We start from the raw sequence: 20,961 nt of genomic DNA on the forward strand, positions 1-20,961 counted from the left end.
TGCTGGTTCGAATTAAGAAAATTATTCTTTTGATGAATAGTCCATTTATTGATCTTTTTGTTGAAGAGTCCATACGAGCAAAACATTTGTATATCATAATATCCACACCTCTAAGTATGAACCTGGAACAGAGAAAATAACAAAATCCAACCTTCGTATGTCCTGCAAGCTCATCTCGATGGGCGAAGACCCGCTGATGTCCAAATAAAAGAGCTTATATTGGAAATTATTAACTGAGGTCACTGAGAAGTCCGACGGGTTGCCGGTCGCTAGGAGATTAGAGTCGATCTGGGAACAAAATGTTCAATATATTGTTATGAAGTAGGGTAAATACAAGATTCTGTTACAATACTCGTTGTACATAAGTAAGACATAATTAAAAATATTCAATTTGTTGATCAAATTACAGGAAAATAAGAGCACAGATAAATAGAAGGCTGTATTTCTACTGTGGCGAAGAGGTAATCGAAATTTCCTGGGCAAAGTACGCTGTATAGACCAATAACTATATCACTTAAAATTATCATCAACCATGAATTACTTTTGGGTATGGAAAAATCAGTGGTGGCTCAGTGGTCTTAAATCGATAAGACGGGGTTCGAAACCAGGCGAGCATGTAGGAAATGATTTTTTGATTTGTTGTCGCATGTGTCTAAATGTGTCAAGGAAATCATCGCGAGGAAACCGGCATGTCCCGGAATCTGCCAACACGCACTTGGCCAGCTTGGTGGATTATGGCCTGAAACCTCATAAGAGGCCTGTGTCCCAGCAGTGGGAAAAATTATAAGGCAGATGATGATGATGTGTTACTTTAAATTTTAGCTCACTTAACTCACCTTATTCTCTCTCAAGTTGAGGAACCGTAGCGAGTCGAGCTTATTCAGCATGAACTTGGAGATCATGGTGATGTTGTTTTCAGACAAGTCCAGGTTCTGCAAGCTGTTCTCCAGCCCCGCGAAGGATGCTGGCGAGAGCTCCGAGATGCTGCAGTCTCGGAGCGAGAGGGAGCGGATCTTGGCGTTGCGGAATGCGTCTTCCTGATCATCATTGACAATTTGGGAGGTTAAATTTTAATGATAAAATTGTCATTAACGTTGGATGACAAAATATATAACAATTAATAGAAGATATTTTAAAAAGAAAATATTTAGATTAGTATCGGGAACTCTTGATAATATCTAAATTGCAATTTTAAATAAAATCTCGTATTGAAATATCATAAACGTATTGTGGAATCTAAAAAATTCAAAGAACATATTATATTAATTTGAGAAATAATACTTAACGTATTATGTATTAACATGTAAAAAATGCTATTTCTAATTGTTTTTTAGTATTATCCGTTGTTTTACGGTAAAATAATCAAGGAAAACCACCGGATACAAAAGATTAACAGCTTTAACTGACTCACCCTGATTGTATAAATGGGATTCCCATCGAGACACGTCGTATTCAACACGTTGAAGTATTTGAAGGAGCCCGGCATGAGGACCTTTATTATGTTATAGTCCAATCTAGGGAAACGGTAATGATTTTGGTTCAATAAATACGAGTATATTGTTTTTTAATAAGGTATATCTTAATAGAAATAGTTTGCTCATTATAAAGGAATTGGAGGTGCTAATTTTTCTATTTAAATCTGTCTATTTTAAAATCTTTAATATATTTTTAGGTAAATACAATAAAAAATAGTTTCACTTCGCTTCGTAAGTATTAGTAATACACACACAGACAAAGAAGAACTTGTTTAAAAATCCTTTTAAACATTTCATAATGCAAATTATTGTATTCTCCCCTAAGATACAACTGCAAGCACAGTTAGTTGTATCTTAATGAAGAAAGAGACACATTAAATGAAGAATCCAAAACAGACATAAAATAGAGATTACTTACTTCAAAGTATCCAATGACAATGTAACGCCATTGAGCTCGTGAGCGGGCGGCACTTGCTTGATCAGATTCTTGGAGAGGTCCAAATAGCGGAGTTGTCGGAGCGGAGACAGTTCCTCGTACGGGATCAGGGTTAGTTGGTTGTTACCGAGAAGGAGCTGGGCAAGACAGTAAGTGTTATTTATTCAACTACCTTTAGCAGGAATTACTAAAGAACGATAATTTAAAAATTTCTCATGCTACAGCAGTAAGTCTGTTTTTAATGTCAGACTAAATTGACTTAATGTCTCTTTGAACGAAACTGAATATGCCTAACTAAATATTAGAGACATCTAATCAAGATCCATGTGAGCTTAACGTACTAAATGATCGTATTCATAATAAATGAACATTAATGCTTAACCACTAAGAAATGAAGTAGTAGCAAACCGATTTAATTTAGACTTTAAATATATTCAAACATAGGCGATGTCGAAACTAGAACTACTACAAGTAATAAGTAGAAATATAAGTTTTTGCATCCATGTGCAGATAAATAAAGGGTTAATTGTATCTAGTTTTAACGGGTATTGAATTAAATAGTTGCAGCTAACATCTTAAATTAGCAATCATACATGGAAATCCTACTAATATTATAAACGCAAAAAAGATGCACGGATGTTTATAACCACGAGAGTGACCCCGCGAGTTACAGCTAGTCTTTCAATAAAATATTAAATAATTTTCGATTGCTATTTATACTGGCACATAGCCAAAGCAAGTTGAACCTTTTGGAAATAAATGGACACCAAGCCCTTGAATATTTAAACTAATTATTCTTGATAACTGCCAAGTGGGAAGACAATTTAATGGTTACATCATCCCATTTTTTGTGTTAAAGTTTCCAATTATCCACATTTGAAGAAAATTATAATAAAAAACACAAAAATAAATAGCTTTGTATGAACTATACGTAATAAGAAAATAAATAAGAACTTAATTACCTTATTCAGTCTGTTCATGCCATCTCTAAAAACGCCACTATCGATCACGGAGAGATGGTTTCCTTGCAAATCCAGGGTATCCAGCATCGGCAGACCAGAAAACGCGTCCAAGGGAAGGCTGGCTATAGAGTTATCAGCCAAGATCAACGTCTGTAAGGTGTTCTCTAAACCACGCCAGTTGTCCCCAGAGATATCCGTTATTTCATTGCCTGGAATTTAAATATAATGGAAGCTTCTAAACTAGTGAGTGGTATTAATGGAAGTTTTAACAAAAGTAGAATTATAAATACTATTGATACATGGTATTTAGTGGGGCAATAACATAAATTAACCCAGGTGTGTATTAAAGATACAAATTTTTGAAAATCTAGGTTTTCTTTAAGGATACATCCTACTATCTACAAGAGCTTAGAACAAGGAAGGAGAAAGATATGTTTATGATTGGTTTCCAGTAAAACTCTTCAGTTTTAGATTGTATGGAGTAGCTTCTAATGAAAGCTGTACCGCTTTCACTAAAACGTCCAAGCTTAATAATTGAATTGTGCAACTGACGTCGCACAATGAAGCTAGCTAGATTTAATTGGGTCAACAAAACAAAGCTAATATTAGATTGAATCTTACTTAATTAAGGATAATTTTATGTGTTCATTAGCTAATTTAACTTCTAACTGCCAGCTCGTGATTTCAATTATTACTCTCTTGATTTTAGCTATATTAGTGTTGAATTTTTTTTTATTTTTCTCAGGTTGCCAAAATCTCGATCAAGCTTATCAACTAATTTGGCGAGAAGACCACGTAGTCAGATTTGTTGACAAGTTGTTGAAAAATTATTGTTTTAAAAATGAATAAACCAACTGAAACCAATGAATGGACCAACGGTTTTCCGTTGAAAATGTTAACAGATATGACTGAGATAATATAGAGTTTATTTTCTTATACCACTCCGTGTTAAACTATTGACTTTTACACGAAAACTATGTTAGTTGCATAATTATATCTCAATAAACTGTTCCGTTAAATGTATGGTATTGCATATGAATTTTTATAGAAATAATTTTACTTCGAATAACACGCAGGTTTAAATCTAATAATCGGGTGTAGTAATGTAAATAAGTTTTACATATAATTGTAATATTTCTATTACATTACCCCGTTATTGTATAAAGGGGTAATGCATTTATTTATTCTACATAAAAACATTTGGCAATACCACTGCAATGCTCCGCTAATCTCGGTTTCCGTTCGTCTCGCTATCACGTCCCGAAAATCGTGTTTCGATGATATTTCGGATGCAAAATTGGATTCAGGAGATGGAATAAGTTGGATCAGATCGTGGAAATTGTTGTTTCTTTAGATGCCAACTTTGTGATTGAGATTTTAATATGCAAAACGAATATTGGGCGTATTGTACGCCTCATTTGCAGATGTTATGTAGAACTATATATAGAATATATAAACTTCACTTAAATTTGCAGTGCAAGTGCGAAAGCATTATAGTTTAAAATTCGTCTATCCCTGCATGTAACCTCTTTACCATAATAATGCTTGTTTCTAGTGGGTTCGACACAGTACAATGGTGCCAAGGATCGCCTAAGCGACCTCTCCATTTTGTATCACTCAGTCTTTAAGTGCCGAGTTAATGAGGCTTGCGTCGTAAAACATAAATATGATTGGGCTAGGATTTTTTTATTTATTACCTAAAACTGTGACTAAAAATAATTGATGTACATTTTTTACTTTGATGTACACTGTTTAGTTTGCTTTTTACTAGGGTTGTTCAGCTAATGTTTGATGTCTTTTGTTCTAATTTAATATAAAATTAACGAGGCACGATAAAACAGTTATTTTGTAGGCATTATTTATTATTTCTGTCTCAAAAAGTTCCTAATACCTTTGAAACAAGATTTATGGTAATCGTACAGTCATAAAAATATTACTCCTGTCAAAAGTTCAAGAGCAAATATCACGTAAACCATAATAAACATACCTTAAATTAAAGTAAATTATCTTCGTTTTATCTGATCACTGAAAGACATAGTTCATATAGCTATAAATATCACACCCGAGACCACAGACTACTAACCTGACAAGTCCAGCAAGCGAAGTTTCTGCAGATACCTCAGCGCGCGACTCGGCACCGTCGCCAGTCTGTCTTGCCTCAGCTCCAACTCCCATAGCGTGTTGTCGAGTCCATAGAAAGCCTCCTCGTGTATACTCTCTAATGGATTCTCATTAATCGCAAGTCTGTATAGCCCTGGAATGGTTTGTATTCGCTTTGATGTAAGTACAGTTGATTAATCGAAAAGTTATGGCTATTGAATCTATGTAATATAAGAATATATTTATTGGATATGATGATTTAAGTCTTTACTGAAATACGATTAATATTTTATTATATAGATAACTAAAATCTTCGTAGAATAATATAAAAAAAACGATAAAATAGTACTCAGTAAACAAAATAATATGAACGAATACCGAATTCAATTACTGACGCACATAATTTTTGAATGAAAATTAATATTTAAGCAGCTTATCATTTAACAAAGTTAAATTATAGGTACAATGAACAAAAATAAAAACAAAATACTTAAAAGGGAATAATATAAACGCCAATTTACAAAACAACCACAAACTGTTGTACAGGACCGAGGTAATTTGCAAGAGAAAACACCATTTAAACCACATATATTTACACACTTTAATATGTGACTTAAAAATATTTGTACGTTCATAGCTACATACTTAATAAAACAATCGCGCAGTATTGATTTGTACCATAATATATTGCCCTACTTATCGTATCGCAGAATACACAATGTTCACAATAATTGAATTATAAACCTTTCTCTCGTGCACCGCTAAAATAAACGAAATGCTACAGAGAAATAAGACTTATTGAAGAGTTATCAGAGAATAAATTACGTATGTGCTGTTGAATAAATCATTTGCATAGCAGGGTTGCGTTTGTATGTAAGCTGTGTCAATCGAAATTCACAATTTCCTGTCACATCGGGGACACAATTACGATGTATTGTTGTTGAAGCTAATGGGTAACGATTGTCAATTTCTATTTGCTGACACGTTTTCTTGTTTGCATCCTGTACGAAATTTAATTTCTTTTTTGTAATCAAATTACATTATCTAAATGAGATTGTAAAAGTTTAATTTATTAGGAAGTAATTATTTTTAAGCTCTTTTCGTATGTAATAATTTATGTATGTTAAAAATTAGTGCATTTTAACATGCATAAGTTATAAGAAAATACATTTAAGTATTATGTATATTTTAATACGAAAATAGTATAGATATTTTCCTATTATCATATCAAGCAAGCAAAGCATGTATTTTAACATCATGCTACTTTGAGGTAATACTGAAATAAGCATAGGAGAACGTCTTATTCCCATAAACATATTATATAGAGGTAAATAATAACAATTGTGTTTCATAAATCTCAAACTAACTTCAAATGTCCGAACTAAACCTAATTAACAGGGAACTTCATGGGGGTCAACACCTTTCAAACAAAAATAGAATCATAAAAATCAGTACATAGTATATGTGGTAGTCGAGCACGCTTCGGCACGAATTGGGCCAGCTCGCACCGGGGAAGTACCACACCCCCACAGAAGACCGGCGTGAAATAGCATTCTGCTGTGTTTCGTTCGGTGAGTGGGGGAGCCGGAGGCCCATATCCCTTTCCTTACCCTTCCCAGTCCTTTCCTTTATTCCTATCGCCAATCCTTCCTTAACCCATTCCCAAAAAGTCGGCAATCCATTTGTAGAGGCGTAAGGTCTGCAAAGGACCTTATGCCTCTACGAATGTTCATGGGCGGTGGTAGCGCTTACAATCAGGCGTCCCACCAGCTCCATTGCCGACTGTAACATAAAAAAAAAAAAAAAAAAAAAAAGTTCAACCAGCCGTCGGTACTGAGGTAACATACCCAAAAAATACAGTTAATTGATTGATAACTTTTTTTATCGGTTATATGTAGGATTTTATTTAATAACACTGTTATGCCACAAAGTAAAAACTCATTAAAAAGGGTATATGTTAATTCTCATTAAGTCACAACCTACCTGTAGCTTGAAAGAACTGTGGTTCCAGCTCCCTAATCCTATTCCCCGTGAGCTGAAGCGTGAACACCTTCGAGCTATTGACTGCGGCGGGCACCCGAAGGATCGGCACGTGGTTGCACGTCACGATGCCCAGGTCACCGGCTGGCTTGGAGCATGTGCAAAGTGCTTGGAACAAGCATGCTGGATGACCCGTGTCGACGTGTAGCTGCAACATTATTGTCTCCTTTGTAGGAACTTGTTCCTACTACTTTGCTGTGGCGACACAACTTCTGAATCGCAGGACGTTTAATGGATATGTATAAGCGACAACTTCTGTTGTATTTTTATAGAAGATCCATATAACACCTATCAAATTGCAGACCTGAGTAGACTGCTTAAGAGTCCTCCGTATTTATCGTGGAATCGTTCAGTATAGAATTTTAACAAATTGAATTTAATTATAAAATAAATTTAATAAACCAAGTTTATATTACAAAGTTCGTTCCGCTATTGTTAGCGTCAAACAATAAATTAATTATGTTCGGGAAATCCAAGAATAAAACGAACGGGATATTTTCAGTTTTAACATTCAATTCCCTTTGTTTGTCGTAACTTAACAAACTGTAAAACGAATTCGTTTTGCATCACAGGCTTCCGGAAAAGCTACCAACAAATTCTACGAAAAATCTATACAAAAGCTTTACTTACGAGATGAAGTTAATTTCCAAGAATTTTGACGTGACCAAAGAAAACGGTACTGTATATATTTAATCTGTTTAATTACTTAAAATATTACCACTGAGTCTCTTGCAATTTAGCAGAATTTTTATTTTACACTACCCTGGGCGTCTCTGAGCGATAAAATACCCAACAATATGCTTGAAACCACACTATAATGCGGAGAAAGGGTCATCCGTGGACATTATAAATGTAGGAAGGATAGCGGTATTTTCATTACGCGAAATGTCCATTGAGAATAAGGATACCGTGAAATTATACTTTACATCATAATATGGGATGATTTATGGAAAGCGGTGAGTCGGTTAATACACATCAGCTGGGCTTCGTAGCATCGGCTTATGGGAGGTGTTTAATAACATTGGTTGTTTAATTAAATAGTTATTTATAATACTTCGATGGACACAATTATCAAATTATTTGGTTAAGATAACGAAGAATGTTTTAACGATTGTGGATGAAATTTGGAACAGACATATTCTGAAGTGCGATATGTTTCTTACTATAGGAATCTTTGAAACCAGCATAGAGATTGCGGAAAAGCTAATTATTGTGTCTGCACGACTAAACTCCCAGATAGATACAGACAAAGAATACTTGCTTGCGATCGTCCACGATGTATTGATTAATGAAAACATTTAGCTACTTACTTCCAAAGCTCCCGAGAGCGATGCCCATATCATTAACATAATCGCTACCACCAGCATGGTGTAACCCAATTTGATAAAAGTCATTAAGCCCTGAAACAAAGAAAAACATTTTAAAATTTGTGCCTCAATAGAATATCATTAACGCTAAGTAAAGGTTGGCGAATAAAGGTTTAGAGGCGCGTTGGTTGGACAATAATCTAATTTAACTTTTTAATCTTTGTTTGAAAGTTTGTTTCTTGATTTGTTTGTGATTCTAACATGTAATTTGATTGCATATTTATGTGGACATAGATTATCTTGATTATCGTCTACTAGAGAATTATTTGATATTAATAAAGGTTTATCAAAAAACCAGACAATATATATTGTAACTCCATGAATTGTTCTTCCAAGCCATCGAGACCTAAACTTAAAATCACAGTAGTTACATTGTTTATACATATTTGATAATAATATTTTCTCACTCTTCTCTCGTGTATGTTTTTCATATTCTTTGCGATATGTTAATTATAATATGACCCATTTAGAATGCATGAACAAATTGAATAAGATTCAGATAAACTTTCAGTAAAGGCTTTACGATTCACTTATATAAAAAATTAGACAATAAGTATATACATAATAATAAGCACCTTGACATAAAATCACTGCGTAAAATAATACCTGGTGATATTTTAAAGTCAATTTAAACGTCTATAATTAGGAGAGTCAAAACCATATCATTCACAGACAGTTTCATCGTGTAAGTAATTGTGTTCTGGTATTTAATTCTTTATTTTTATGTTACTTAATTGATGGTTATAACAATCAAATTGTACTAAACCTCTCAGTGGATGAAATACGACGTTTTAATTCTAACGACTGTCATGTATGCAACACAACTTTTATAGGTGATGTTATGAAAAGCGTGTTAATAACGATATATCACCATAACTTGAACAAGGAAGTTGTTTGTGTGTTATCCAATAAACAAGAGTATTCTTTCTATTATTTAAAATTTTCTTTCTTTAAATTTTTTATGTATTCCTTAAAAATATTAAATCTTGTTTTAATTGTTATAAGCATTGAAATGCTATATGTTAATTATAAACAGAATGTTTAGAACTTCTCGACAGCTGAACAATAACAAAAAACACAGTTTATGTTGGACCTACTCTAGCGGTGGCTTATATTAAATAACTACAGCTAGCTATTATGCAAGGATACAAATGACGGTTGCATTTATCTTGCCATCCATTGTAGTATATTAACTATTTACGTGAACATACATTATTTCCTACGGCACGAGCACACGGGCGAGGCGATTACGTGCTTTGAATCAATGTTCTCAACAATATATAAAAGACTCTATGTTCTAAAAGATAAAGTAGAAAATCAAAGCAGTCGTTTTTAGTTTCCATTGTGCTAGTAAACGTGTATTGTTGACTGCGGTACAATAAATTCTACATTTCCCAATGGGATGACGCGAAAATACATTTTAGAGTAAATTTGTCACTTTATTGAGAGTAAACCTCACTAGGGTCAAATGACGTCATATATTCTATCATAAAGTTTTGTGCTTGAAATAAAATTGGATTTATTATTCTTTACGAATAATATAAAACTAAACATTCAATAGCGTCAGCACTTTTAGTACAGGCTCATAATTGTATATTTTCTATTTTCAATAATTTTATCATATATTATTATATTTTATTATTATTCTCAAAAATTGTGCTTACAATTAATTCATTGATAAATAATATAACTCCTATTGCTACCGGAAAGACAAAAAGAACAGTTCTAAAGCAAACAATGAAAGACCAACTGATAAACAAACAAGCTGGTAACATAATAATGCCCTAAGAAAGAAAAGAAGTATCATAATATAAATCAGTACGATTATTCATAATTCCAAAATGTATTTCAACACATTTAAATATAATTAAAATTGTGCTTAAATTCCATTTTAATTAACGCTCAGGATATAATATATGTAGATAATGACTGATTGAATAACGCTGATTCCCAGTCGCTTCTATCGAGCCAGTCAAAGCTGTTTCAATTGAAAAAAATACGAGATCCTTTTTATATTGATTAGGAAAATGGGCTTTAAGGGGAAAGACCAAAGGAAAAAGTTTGCTAATTAAAACATTAGCATTTTCTTCAACCGTGAAATGAATCCCGCAGTTATAAAGTCAATATTCGATAGGCATCTAAAGGAAAATCTTTTAAGTTCTTTCATGATGAGTTTGTATTTGATTTTGCCATGATTTTGTTCGAAGAAGCTGCTTTTATTACTTTCTTAGAAAAGATTTTAAATCGCCAGCTTTTGGGGAATCTAGAAAATAAAATAATTGGACATCAAATTTATTATATATAACTGATTTTCGATTACCTTTTTAACTTTTACCTTTCCTGTGTACCATCCTGATTTTGTTTGTCTTTTATACTAACTCAAACTCCAAATCACTGCTAATATTATAAATGGGAATGTTACTGTGTCTACCACTCAACCGATTGATGGAATTTAGTACAGAGATAGTTTGGTGTTCTATCTGGGATAGAAAGGACAAAGGATAGTTAAAATCTCGGAAATCAAACAGGGACGGGAACTGTGGGGAAAACAACCAAAAAAAAATCGTTTCTTTTGTCTACGCAGGCAAAGCCGCTGATTGAAGGCCATAAAGAAAATAAATAAGTGGGGACATCTATTGGTAAATAAAAGAGAGATTAATTCAGTGCACAGCGTTATTTTTAGTCATTTTCTGAAGAGTCTGCTAAATATTTCTCCAGCGAGCTTAAATAAATGATGGATTTTAATATTACAATATCTTAAGCAGATAAAGCTTTGCGTTTTAATTATTTAAACATCAAATTTATCACCTTTACAAGTATAACTTTTCTGAATCTGTTTATGTTACGTTTAAAATGATAAATACAAAAATTGCGCCATCGTAAACCATAAATTTAAACTTCGCGGCAAATCCTCGGAATTACAAATTAAAAATTCACAATAAAGGTTATCCACAGATATTAGCAAAATAAAATGTAAGCCTAACTGGAGTTTCCGGTTCGTATAATGTAAACGAAGTAATTTTCCCAGAAATTTTCTCAATAAAAAAGTCTTAGTTTGTTCCCCTCGCCAACGTTACGCTAATTCCCGCCCTTTTTATTCAAGAACAGTATAAAATTAAATTAAGAACGTTGTAAGAAAGGAGGTTCTTTTGTACATCTTTTGAAGTACTAAAGAAAGTTAATTTGAGACCTAAGTCGTTTTTCTCTCATAAAATTCGTCTGAAACTTCATCAACAAGTACCTTTTGTAGTGGCGCTGCTTTTTAGCACAATTAATAAATGAATGGTAAAAAACAGCAATTTATCATCAAATTATGGGTTTACTGCGTTTCAGTTTAATGGTTTATTGGGCATCAAATCTTAAAGAAACAGTAGTCAATTAGGGTAATTATCGGGGGTAATTGGAAACAATTCGCAATAAACTGTTAACCACGTTAAAAATCTTAACTTTTTCTAAAGACTGTTTTTTTTTAATATCTATGAAAATATTAGATTAAAGATTTTTTTTTTATCTTTTGCAACTGCAAAAAGAACTTGTTTTTCTAATTAACCCTGTTCACAATTATCATGAATAAATATCGTTTATTTTGTTAAATAAGGAGACAGTTCGTATATTATTTATTGGCTACAAAAACGATGGTTCAGACCGCCCATTTGCTCCTGTAACAGCCCGGGTACCTAACCAACTGGGTTAGCGCCGGCTATTAATTGGCATTAGGACAGCAATATCCAGAAAACTCTTTGCTGCGAAACTGAGTTGGAACTATTTCTATACTGTTTATGTTTCACCGAGGCCTATCCGTTAAATTTTATTAGGCTCATTTCGAAGGTCCTAATTGCGTTAGGTTCGAAACGCTAATAATGTTGGAAGAAGTTTGCTAGAAAGTAATTTAGGTAGAAACTTTCGTTATTATTTATTGTGTGATTGTTGAATAGACGTTGTATAAATACCTTTAAAGTGTTGTTAATTAAGCTTGAATACATATATATATATTAGTTACAAGATATAATAAAAATAATAATATAGTTTATAATATTCGTGTTATGTATATTTATTCAGTTAACTTTTGAGATTAGGTACTACGAATGGAAATGTCATAAAGGGACGCTTTTTGGTTTTCCATTAAAAGAAATTTCAATATGATGTAATGGAAACTACATCATTTTTTATGATACAAAATATTATTAAAAAGAAAACAGAAGGGTCATCTGACCCATGTCCTTAATACCCATTTCTCGATAATCCCGCCCATACTCCGTCCATCGAAAATCCGAACATATATGTCGTCAAAGTTTATAGGTTCTAATTCACTTACTATCTTTTTTCATGGAATACAGTAATACCTCTATTAAAGACAAAAGTATTCTTAAGAATCGAACATGAATTTAAATGCAGCAAAAAGATTGAGCAAAGTTCTAAGAAATCTATGATAAACGTTGTTATAAACTGTAATTTAGTTACGGCAACTATAAATTATTATTTAAGACTTTATTTATGAGAAAAATATACAGAATTGTTAGGTATTAATATTACACTGACCTATTTTAATTTCGATTTGTGGGAATTAATCATACATAGAATAAGCAAATAGTAGTAGAATAACTGTGTACACCCACATACACGTATGCATAAAGGCTTTTCAATGTACTTGTGAATGTAGGTGTGTGAGGTTTAATATTTAACAGAGCAACAGTCAAAGCGAATTCACGTAGGATTCAATGCGTTACGATCAAATTACGATCAATATTGCTAGCTCAGAATAGCACGTCGATCACAAACTAGGTTGTATGTTACTATGGTATATATAGTATCGATTTTATTATGTAACAATGTTTAACATAGTAAATATAGATTAATTTAGGCGCTCTAAAGCTAATCTTAAATAAAACTTTCAATTACGAGTTGGACTCGCGACACTAAGAGTCCCGAAAAAATAAGCTAAAGAGCAACTGGACACCCATCCAATTTATGACCATGCCAACCGTAGCTTAACTTAAAAATTCCAGTTTTCACTATTAGGATTCAGGAGATGCAACTTGGTAACATACAGGCAGACAGTTAGACGAACAGCAAAGTTTAGTAATAGTGTCCCATTTTAAGTATAAGAAGAACCCTTAAAAATAATTGAAATTTCTAGCGAACCAATGTAGCTTTTTTCCTACATAATGAAGACAATTTAATTTAAAATTAAACGTTGGAATTTCGTAATATCTTTTCCAAAGAGAAATATCAAAGTGGATTTGTTTGGTCATTATTTTTTAAATGCTGTGATAATAAAAATTGTGTCCGTGTAAATACTTCGATGTTATTCATTTGCTGGAAATATAACTGAAAAGTGTTTTTGTGCGTTAATTTCCAGTTTAAAATTGCTAATATATTTTATCTTTATCTGAAAATTCTCCAGTATTTTGTGTAGTTAATACTACAATAATTTAAGATATATTTTGTAACAGCATATGCATATGTATTTTGTATCAGCATATATTTGTACCTCTTGATGGGACTATATTGCTTTACTTTAGATTACCGAAATAAAATGAAAGTTCACTTCACAGTTCAACATAATACAAAAGACCAAAAAATAAAACTGACTAGAACTAGAGAAGAGAATTTATTTAAATAAAAAAAAAACGAAGTGCCCAATATGTAAAAATAAATGTGGATTTAAAATGATAAATAATTTAACACATTTAACTCAAGCTCAAAATTAAATTTTTTTCACTAAACTTTGCGTTTAACTTGATTCCACTGCTTTGATCACAGGGCCACAAGTGTTGCCAGAATTCGCTTTATGCCATCGAAAGTAAATATAGATGTGACTAAAATACTAGTAAATATGCAGATACACTTACCATGATTTCGATTTAAGTGCACTTTCCCATAAAACTATATGAGCATCACTCAATCACACTTTACACTTATCACTAAACATCAACACTATTCCAGCAGTCGGCACCAATCAGTTCTTTCCGGTGTTGACCAATGTCCCTTCTGAAACGAAAACAGTACGTTACTTTCTGCACTATTTAATACTTCAATGAACAACAGAAGCACTGATTAAGTAGAGTATTATGAACTTATAATCACACACTACCCTCATTTATAATTTAAAGAGCTGTTGTTATGTAATTGCCGTTTAATTAAGAATTAATTATGTAATAAAGCCAAGTCCTTTATGGTAAGTAACACTAATTACTGTTATGTATGCTAAATTCATATTACGAGCAAAGTTCAATGAACTGTTAATTATTTAATATTAATCAAGTAGCCAGACATTAATTTCCCTTTTTATATAATTATTATTTATTTGATATTCCGTTTATGAGACTAATGAAAGATAAGAATTAATGCATTTATAAATTTTTAACAGAGGATCATCATGCAATTTATTTCTCATACACATTTTGGTGAGACATGCTTCGTTTCCTGCAAATACACTATACACAGCTTGAAAAGGTTAAAGGAGAAAATGGGAACATCAGTCATGATAATGTCATATAAAAGAAGCAAAATAAAACGGAAAAACGAGATGAAACGAATAAAAACATTTTCTAATATATAATTGTTTGTCTTAGTAAAATAGCCCAGGTCTCTGAATCAACAATAATCAGATTAAATATACTAATTATTTATTTCTTACATAGCGAAAACATATATTACTTAAGTATAATCTAAGGAAGCACTTCAAAAGAAACATTCAATATCTACATAGCATATACGCTCGCTGTTTGTTAAGCCTCTTACCTTTTCGAAAGGTGAAAAGTTAAATGACTTTCTCGTATTACGCACTAGGTGTAAGAAAACGCTGAAATCTAAGGAAAAACTTTTAAGTGTTTTGATATTTCAATAACAATTTTTGTTTTAATTTGAATAAAACTACCGAAATCTTGTCACAGAAAGAGTAAAGTTTGTGAATTTGTGAGTTTGTGTCGCTGTTGGAGTCTCTGGTTTTACTGAACCAATTCGACAAGAAAACCATGTTATAAGTACTTTCTGTGAGAGTCATAAGCTGTATTTTATTTTGCTTTTATCTCGGGCCCACCCGGTAGGAGCAGGGACAAGTGGGCAAGATAGATGAAGAATATTTAGAAGTTTATGATATATTATAGAATTAAGCTCAACAAAAATCCAGTGATGACCAAGAATACTTTACAATTACAAATCTTATTATAAATGCTTAAAAAAAACTGTTTACTTCTCTTTATAAACATTAGGAAAGGTTAGAAAAATTAATTAAGATCTTGTATTCCAATAAAACTGCAAACACCAAAGAGGTTTAACTTCGCCGCTTGCGTTAAGTAAAAATGTCAGCAAATCTCTTAATCCTAGGTGTGGTTTACAATATTCAAAGGAGCTTTGTTTTAAAGGAAGGAGTGCACAAAGACACCTCTCGTGGCAAGTGGCAACCGTCACCTCAAAACTGGGGCTCCATTGCTCGTATATTCTTGTCCTATAAAATTTCCTTTTGTTTACAATGCACAATGGAAAAGTAAACCATTACTGCTCTTATATGTTTAAGTTTATGTGTATCTTATAAGTACTTTTTACCTAATAAAAAGGAGGGCTTAACATAAAAGCCAATATTATTTCATGCAAAAACTTATTTTCATTTTTATGGTGCTAAAAGTGCGGAAGTAAAACTGATCATTTCTATTTCAATAAAAAATCTGACCGCGTCTTTGGTTAAGTCGTTTACGCGAGAGCATGGAAAAGAGTGATCCTGTGCTCGATTTCTGACTGGAGGACCATGTCTCATTCATGTCTCGTTCTGGGAAGACACAGAAGACTGATCACATTGCCCGTAAAGGAATCGATCAGTGAAAACATCCCCATACCCCACAAGGGGTCACGGGAATTTATATTTGATAAACAAATTGTTTAATCACAGTTTATTATGTAATTGGTATATTGTTTCTAATTATAAGCATTAGCAATAATAATTAGCTCTCTACTCAATTATTAAGCGCGAAACCTAACAAGTAATTGCAATCAAAAGAAATTAAACATTCATTATCATTAGTAACACTCATGTTGAAAAATATACAAACATACATTTCAATATTACGTAGGTGAAACTAAATATATTATGATAAAACGCTGACCGTGATATAGACATTCATAATTCTTCTCTAAATGAAAGCGCGATGTAAATGGGCAGCTTTCATGATATAATAGCGCTTCATATCTAGTTAAGAATGGGGAGACGTAGTTCTTAAGCAGGATAATAATAGTATTTAGACATTGTCCTCTTCTATACTTTAGATGACAGATTAGACCCGAAAGGGATGGAGTACGTATGGTATTCTTATTGATCGTATAAGACGATTCAGTTTTGTGGATATATAAGTGGATGGCAGCTTAGCAAAAATATATGGTTTCGCTATTCGCTATTTACATCAGGAATCTGACCACCTTTTTTCAACGGACTACAAAAAACAGAAGGTTTTCAATTCGACTTTTCGTTATCAGAACTTTCGATTGGGTAAGCCAATTTTGATTATTAATTTATTTGAAAGCTGATTCCTCCCGATGGATCTATTAAAATTTGGTATAGATCAGTCAATTTGAACATGCTTTAGTTTTTTTATTAAACATAATTATTATATACACCTTTGTTAATTTCAATTGTATCAATTGCGATTGCTTAATTTCTTATATTGTTGTCGAAAAATTGTATGCCTATTTGTTAATTTGTGTAGTTACATCTTACTGCTATAGTTACACTGTACTTGGAAACATGGAAAATAATTATTTCCTACAAAAAAGGTCACCGACGTTCCGGGGAGGTAGTACCACTCGAGGTTATAAAATGGGACCAAATGACAACACAACAATCACATAAAGACTCACCTTAATCAGTTAGAAACCTATAGAGTTAAAGAATTAAAAATTCAACAAGAAACAAAAAATATAGTGAAATCGAGAGGCTCTATCGTTTTGAGAACAATATTTCAATATTTTATCAATTGCTATAAAGTTATATCATCTTTATTTATTTAAAATATTTTTACATCCATTCCTGAATGACTGTATGTAATAATTTACACGGCCTTAATTTTTATATTAAATGAATCATGAGGAAAACTCGCAAACGCAATCACAAGTACTTCCAATGGTAACTACCTGCCTAGTAAACATTCGTGACTCATTGATTCAAATTATAAAACCATATATTCGTCATCATTATGACTTCTAGCTAGTTTGTCACTAATAGGTAATTCTATGAATACAGTAGGTACCTATATTATGGTAATTACATGAAGGTAAACCACTTTGGCTTAAAACGGGTAAGTTATTTTAAATTTAAGGCATTATTTCCTATATTCATATAATCAATAAATATGAATGAACTTTTTACACATTTAGAAGTTTGTTTTCCCATTTCAACATGAATTTCTATGTATTTTCGAGATAAAAACAAATAGAATTTAGTATTTAACATTCACAGTTAACGTGGCGTAATGTGTAAAATAACTTTTAAAATTGGTTCAGACATTTATACTAATACAGATTATTTAATACTTAACTTATAAATCTTAACATTTTTTATACTTAATCGAAAGAACCAACATTCACATGAAATATAATACTTATTCCATGCTTGCATTAAATATTTATTTGAACTAGTGCACAACAAGTGCATATCTACCAAACCAAACTTATGAAGCATCATTTACATACAGTTAACGAGAGATATCGATTTATTTCCAAGGAAATGAGAATCTGATGAATATTTAGTGGACAATTTCAATTTTAATGTATTTCTGATTTGATGCTGTGCAGCGTATTTTAATGTAGAGATACATCAATGTCATGTTAGGTTCTGACGAAGAATACATAGCGCAGTATGATAGAATAGAATGATATTGTATATTTATAAAACCGGGAATGTACAATAAAGTCCATCTTTAATTTGTCACCCTGCTTCTCATAAAAAATAATGGTTTTAGTGAGTAGACATTTACAGAGTATTTTTAGTTTTTTTATAAATTTAATTAAATTACATAAAGGTATTATATATCATTGGTTAATTGTTTTTATGTATTTATTATAATATATAAACAATTGATTCTCCTATGTCGTAAATACTTCTTCATATAGCGATCGTAAAACAATCTCCTAACGTCACAGTTTAAGGTCGACACCACAGTATTGAGATGATGATTCATCAAGAAATACAGTGAACAAAATTACATAAACATCGGAACATATTATTTAATTTGGTACAACAAAAGCCGCATTGTCACAATGTAATTTGATTAAACTACAAGATAATTATTAATACGAAATGAAGCCATCTAACGTCCGACTAAATCCGTATTAGGCACATAATATAGAATCGTTATTTTACGTACATGAGACATGGGTAAAGAAATTAGGTCATTATGCACGTGAAGGTTTGATACCTTGTAAAGTAGAAATAATAGACTTTTTTTAATTGCACATTGAATGAGACTATAAACATTCTATGATGATGTACTACTATGATTAAACTGTATAGGTTTCCTTAGTTTCTTAAGTTTCAGTTCGAAGTCTTCTTATCTCCTACTAAGATAAGGGGTTAAGCTGTTCACATTTATTGTTCTACGTATCGATATATTTTACGTTGTCGTAATTCTGTGCAGGCTCGCTGACGTTTTAATTATTTGTTAGTTTTACAAAACTAGATACGGGTAGTCTTAAGAGCTGTTTAAGCAAGTTTTTACCAATTATAACGAAGGTAATGAAACAATTTTCAAACGTCAAATGTAATAAAATAAATGTAATTAAAGGCATTATACTATACAATAACAAACAGGTATAAACAATGATAGTAACAAACGAATACAGCGTATAATTACATAAATACAGCGTAAGCAGTGCGCTTCTCAAATACCATTTCACAATACTTTTCACTGATTGATTTAAATATAAACATTACTATAGGTAAATACGGTAAGTGGAGCAAACACCGCTCTCTTTCTTCACCTTGACCCGTGTTTCAAGGTAACTAAATTTTTTTGCTACGCATTTTTCTAATATAGCGAACAAAGTATGTAAGGAAAACTTTTGATTGCGGCGCCCTGTGATTTGACTGAAGTTATAATATAACAAAGAACGAGAAGTGAATACATGTGAAGAAAAACGACTGATGCATATACAATTAACAAGGAAAAATGTTAGATTATGCTGCCATTTTGCGTAATGCAAACAAGTAACATACGATTTCATAAGCCGCAAAAAAGTTTAAAGCAACTGTGGGAAACTGTAGTCTAGTATTGTACTAGTATCGATAGCGTTACATAAATTGAAATGTTACATGAAATTTATACTTCTTGATATGTTTTCTATCTAGACATGCTTGTCTCTTTTATCTATTGGCTCGCATATATTGTAGGGGTTCTAAATGGTTTATGCGATTTTTTTCAGTTTCAAAAGGCGTCCGGTTTAGGAATTCGGCGGTTATATATTTATAGGTATAAAAAATGTGTGTGGGATCCGTTTTTTCCTCCCATTGAACTATGAATGTGATAGAATAGGAGGCCTTATAATAGAGTGTATTGTAATTTATCTCAAGATCTCTATCCTATCCTGGGCTAGTTTCTGCCATGAAAATAACATTTTATTTTTAACTCCTCCAGAATTGAAAATTGATAGTTTTATAAGGAGAATAAAATGAAGTTCCAACTTTGAGTCAATATAAAGGTATAATATACTAATAGTGGACGTCCACGGCGTGTCACATCGATTATTTCTTCATAGTGAAGTTATAATTTGAATATTAAGGATATGGAGTAGTGTTTATTTAAAAATGACAATATTTATATAAAAAAAATGGAAAATAAAGTGTTAGGTTTGAAAATATGTTTTATTTTTTAAGATCACACTAATCCGAATTATGAAGTTACATAAAAACTGAACTATTTAATATTTAATTTAGGTTTGTAAAAGCATGTTATATGCATCTAAGTATACATATAATTGGAATGACATCGCTGCACGATATTTAATAATACTAAATTATACATATTTGAGTATTCAAAAGGTTTATGACTAGTTCTCACATTCTTTTGTCTTAACTCCTTTGCGTCGAGATTTCAATATATGTATCTCTATTTGTGGTGATGGTGATGGTGGTTCAATGAAATTAAAAATATATAAGGGCGATATAAAACAGCAATAATTTATGGGTAAATACGCAATTTAAAAGGCGGAGTCCCGTAAACGTATTCAGTCTGGTAACTTTTGGAAATATGGACGAAATTTAATAAAAGCCGACCTGCCTGATAAATAGCTTACCCATCTCGTATCCCACTCAACTACATGACGAAGGTAATTTTAACGGAAAGTTAGGTATTTGTTGGATTTTCTCCGTATGCTATAGTATCACAGTATTTCACGTCTATATTAATAATGCAAGATAATGACATATTGCCTTAGTCGATAGTAATGATAGGATTTCGATGAAAACCATATGAGTTTTCTGTTTGCGGGATCTTGATCGTTTTGAAACATAGCAGGTAATAGCTATTTGTTTGTAAAAGCAGCGAGTTAATTTTATTACATTTTCAGGACTCCAGATAATTCCAACCTAATTTAAA

The 20,961-nt window shown here is 32.0% G+C and overlaps 1 protein-coding gene across 6 annotated transcripts in view; it reads right to left on the reverse strand.

Annotated features, from left to right (window-relative positions):
• LOC119836144 (chaoptin) overlaps positions 1-20,961 on the reverse strand; it is a 49,050-nt gene that overhangs the window by 13,998 nt on the left and 14,091 nt on the right. For all 6 annotated transcript variants that reach the window (XM_038361430.1, XM_038361422.1, XM_038361406.1 and 3 more), the window contains exons 2-10: positions 14,233-14,371; positions 8,324-8,413; positions 6,957-7,161; positions 4,957-5,127; positions 2,874-3,082; positions 1,894-2,048; positions 1,412-1,514; positions 837-1,037; positions 152-288 (exon numbers count right to left, since the gene is read on the reverse strand). In XM_038361430.1, coding sequence (XP_038217358.1) covers positions 152-288; positions 837-1,037; positions 1,412-1,514; positions 1,894-2,048; positions 2,874-3,082; positions 4,957-5,127; positions 6,957-7,161; positions 8,324-8,413; positions 14,233-14,235 — 1,274 coding nt within the window. In that variant the 5' untranslated portion in view covers positions 14,236-14,371. The remainder of the gene's footprint in view (positions 1-151; positions 289-836; positions 1,038-1,411; positions 1,515-1,893; positions 2,049-2,873; positions 3,083-4,956; positions 5,128-6,956; positions 7,162-8,323; positions 8,414-14,232; positions 14,372-20,961) is intronic.

This window comes from Zerene cesonia, chromosome 3 (genome assembly GCF_012273895.1).
Source record: "Zerene cesonia ecotype Mississippi chromosome 3, Zerene_cesonia_1.1, whole genome shotgun sequence".
NCBI classification, from domain to species: domain Eukaryota; kingdom Metazoa; phylum Arthropoda; class Insecta; order Lepidoptera; family Pieridae; genus Zerene; species Zerene cesonia.